This window comes from Zootoca vivipara, chromosome 4, assembly GCF_963506605.1.
Source record: "Zootoca vivipara chromosome 4, rZooViv1.1, whole genome shotgun sequence".
Lineage (NCBI taxonomy): Eukaryota > Metazoa > Chordata > Lepidosauria > Squamata > Lacertidae > Zootoca > Zootoca vivipara.
In genome coordinates, this window is record NC_083279.1 from 51,598,567 (window position 1) to 51,602,107 (window position 3,541).

The 3,541-nt window shown below is 54.8% G+C and overlaps 1 protein-coding gene across 2 annotated transcripts; it reads right to left on the bottom strand.

Annotated features, from left to right (window-relative positions):
• Positions 1–2,115: 2,115 nt before the first annotated feature.
• OLIG2 (oligodendrocyte transcription factor 2) lies at positions 2,116–3,064 on the bottom strand. Of its 2 annotated transcripts, XM_035115992.2 has the most exons (2): positions 2,996–3,064; positions 2,116–2,932 (listed from the first exon to the last, which is right to left on the bottom strand). In XM_035115992.2, the coding sequence occupies exons 1-2, from the start codon at positions 3,061–3,063 to the stop codon at positions 2,116–2,118; spliced, it is 885 nt and encodes a 294-aa protein (XP_034971883.1). In that variant the 5' UTR covers position 3,064. The 2 variants fall into 2 exon arrangements, with proteins under 2 accessions (XP_034971883.1, XP_060129274.1); XM_060273291.1 differs by having other exon boundaries at positions 2,116–3,064.
• Between the last annotated feature and the right edge of the window lie 477 nt (positions 3,065–3,541).

The following is a 3,541-nucleotide window of genomic DNA, read 5'->3' on the forward strand; positions in this document are numbered from 1 at the left end:
TAGGCTCAGTGGTTTAACCACAGCGCCACCTGGGTCCCATACACAAAGAGTTTGTTGCAAAGCCAAGCACGCACCCGGGTTGATAGTTTGGAGCCGCAATCCAAGGCACAGTTACTGGAAAGTAAAGCTCCACCGAACACCGCGGGGCTTCCTTCCCAGTAGGCATCCCTAGGAGAGGGCCGGAAGCTGTTGGTCTTTTAATAATGTGGCCCCGATCCTGCGCCCATTGAGTGCCCATAATGTGAGTACTTGAAGCTCGATCCAACACATCTTGTGCTCAAAATAAAGTTCCTATTTAAGTGAAGGGGGAGTTAATTTTTTCAGAATATGTGCTCGGAGAAAAGCGAGGGGTCTTCAACTTCATCGCCAAGTTGCTGGCCTTCATGATGGCGATTCCTCAGCTTAGTCTCATTCCCACCGAATGGCTTCATTATCCTGTCTAGAGAACATTTCACAAAGGAAATAAATGCAAAACGGTCGTGTTTTCTCTTTCTTTTATTATTATTTAAAAATGTCAACAGCGGATCACTTTTTTTTTGCAACCAAACAATAAATATTATTTAGCAACTTTTTCCCATTTCTTTATTTTATATAGATAATATATATAAAAAAATAAACAGGTGATAAAAAATCTCTTGAAGGTGACAGCGCTAAGAAAAGAAGACGACAATAGGTTATTCAGAAACAAGCGGGGGGGAGGGGCGGGTGTCTCAATACTGCAGCCCCAAACAGTGCTGGGATCTCGTCTGTGGGGCGCTTTCGAAAAACCAGTTAAGTTTGATAAAGAAAGCCTTAAGGTCACGCACCCAGAAAGAAGAAAAGGCCCTTAGCACGCACCCCGCCCTTAAAGGTTTTACAGAACAAGCCCTCACAATCAGAAAGCGTAAGAGGGAACCATTTGCACCAGATCTGGCAGCGTATATACAAATCCGACTCCCCAGCAGCAAAATGCATAAACTTTCCCCCTTACATTGGCCGCCCTAATGACGCAGGCCCAAAGTGATCCCGCTCGGCATTTTAGCGTGGTGATCCTAACCAGCTTGGGCACGATCCAGTCAACATTTCTGTTGCAATTCCTCACGCTCAAGGACCTTGGTAGTAAGCCCTGTTGCATTTCGCCGAACTTACATGCATGTAGGATCAGGTTTAGAGACTTACGGAAAGTCACACTTTCCAGAGGGGCGGCAGCGCAGCGAAACCGACTAAGAGCCTTGTAGCAAGCCACGCACCTGATGACGCAGTCTTTAGCCCTCTAGAGCTGATGCCAAAATCAATGCCTCGAAGGTGCCGCAACATTCTTCGTTGGCTCTCAAAGCTGCCTGACTCTGGTTGGATCGTGTCCCCTCTTTGGAACCACAACTCATTAGTCTCAGTGCCCACTTCAGCCTAGCGCGTTCAGGATTCAGTTGCTGCTACCTGGAACTTAAACCAGCAGCGGAGCCTACATGTAAGCAAATCTGCTCAGGTTCCGGTGGAATTAAAGTCCTCTGTGATACATTTCCTGGGAAGTGAACCCCACGGATTTCCAAAGGACTGGACGTCCAGTTATAAAGTGTGCAGGACTGAATATTTCCCCCACCCAGAGAGAGAGAGAGAGAGGGAGAGAGAGAGAGAGAGAGAGAGAGAGAGAGATGCTAGGCTGCTAAGGCAGTTTGGGTTCCTCTGGTTTGAAGGCGAGTGCCTAAACTTACTTGCACCTTCTACCGTTTTTAAAGAACAACGCCACACAAGGTTCCGAGAGCAACGCGCAGTGAGTTTACGCACAACAGGGACTGAGATCAGAGAGAAGCCAAGCGATGGAGTTCGAGAGGAATCCTGTCCCACCCGTGCCTGCTTTCTGCAGCAGTTCGAGGGGCTTTAGCGTCCGGAGTCTTGAGTTCTATTCCCTCTCCAAGTAAGTAACGGAGTCCTAGTTGGGGCAGCGGCCGGGGAGAGTTGTTGTGAAGCAATAAAGGGTGGGGGTCAAGTTTTGTACGTCCTGGAAGGGAGAGGTTCAGTTTGTGGAGTCCAGGCAGGACAACCCTCCTTTTTTTGTCCTCGGAGTCCCTTTCTGTGCGCCTTCGGCCCCTCTCCTTCCCACCCACCTTCCCTCTCTCCCGTCCCGTCTAGGCCTGTTCATTTGGCGTCACTGGTTAATCTGGGCAAGCTGGCCGTGTTCATGCTGGAGACGTGGTGGTGCGACGGAGCGGGCACCTGGCACATGCTGCAGGGACACGGCATCCCTCCCCAGTGCTGGAAGCTGCTGCCCAGCGGGCCCGAAGCCGCCGCCGCCGCGGCAGCAGCGGCAGCAGCAGCGGCGGCGGCTGCGCTCGATGGCGATTTGAGGAGGCCGTGGCTTGGCCGGATGGAGCTGACAGCCGACAGGCCCGCGGAGCCGGGCAGGGAGGCGCTGGAGACGGCGACGGGGGGCAGGATCGAGTGGTGCACGGCGTGTGAAGCCGGGTGGCCCGGCAGAGGCGCGGAATGGCCTACCATGCCGCCTGGGCAGGCGGCCGCAGCCGCGGCGGCCGCAGCGGCAGGGTGGAAGCCGGCGGCGTGGTGGCCGCCGTAGATCTCGCTGAGGAGCCTCTTCATCTCCTCGAGGGAATTGGTGAGCATGAGGATGTAGTTGCGCGCTAGCAGAAGGGTGGCGATCTTGGAGAGCTTGCGCACCGACGGGCCGTGCGCGTAGGGCATCACCTCCCGCAGGCCGTCCATGGCGATGTTGAGGTCGTGCATCCTCTTGCGCTCGCGGCTGTTGATCTTCAGGCGCAACTGCTGCAGCTCGGGCTCCGTCATTTGCTTCTTGTCCTTCTTGGACGCCGACGAAGAGGACGACGACGACGACGACGAGGAGGAGGAGGGAGACTTGAAGGCCAGCTTGTCTACCATCACCACCCCGGCCGCGCTCATGGCACTGCGGAGCTCCGCGCTCAGCTCTGCTGGAGAGTCGCTGGGCGTCGAGCTGGACACTGCGCCGCCCGCCGAGAAGCCGCCGCCGCTCTTGCTCCTGGACGACACGAAGAGCTCATCGGGCTCCGGCGACGAAGGGCGGCTGGACACCAAGCTCGCGTCCGAGTCCATGCTGGTCCTGCAGGGGGAGGGAGCAAGAGGACAGAGGCGCTGGGCGTCAGTCAGGGTCAGGCCGGCCCGACGTGCCCCAGAAATCGAGGTGATGCCTTGCCAAGCTCCGGTCCTGTGCGCGGTGACTGGAAACTGGAGAGGTTTCCCAGTCAACGCGCACAGGATCCGGCTGGAAAGAGGCAGCTCCGAAATCGCTCGCTGCAGTCTTAAAACACGCTCCAAAGGCAGCTCCGCGGGACTCACCTCTGGGTAAAGGTGTTTTAAGATGTTCAGTGGGACTTAAACCCGGGCACGGGCGCAATTCAGTAAAAGTTAGTCCGATTGATTTCCATGGGAAGCAACGGAACGCTAATTCCCATCGATCTCAATGGGGTCACAGATAAACCACCATTCAAATAACATCTCCCAGGTTTCTAGCACTCATTGAACGCCCAGATTGTGCATTCAAAAAAGTTTGGTCAAAACGCATTGTGGGAGC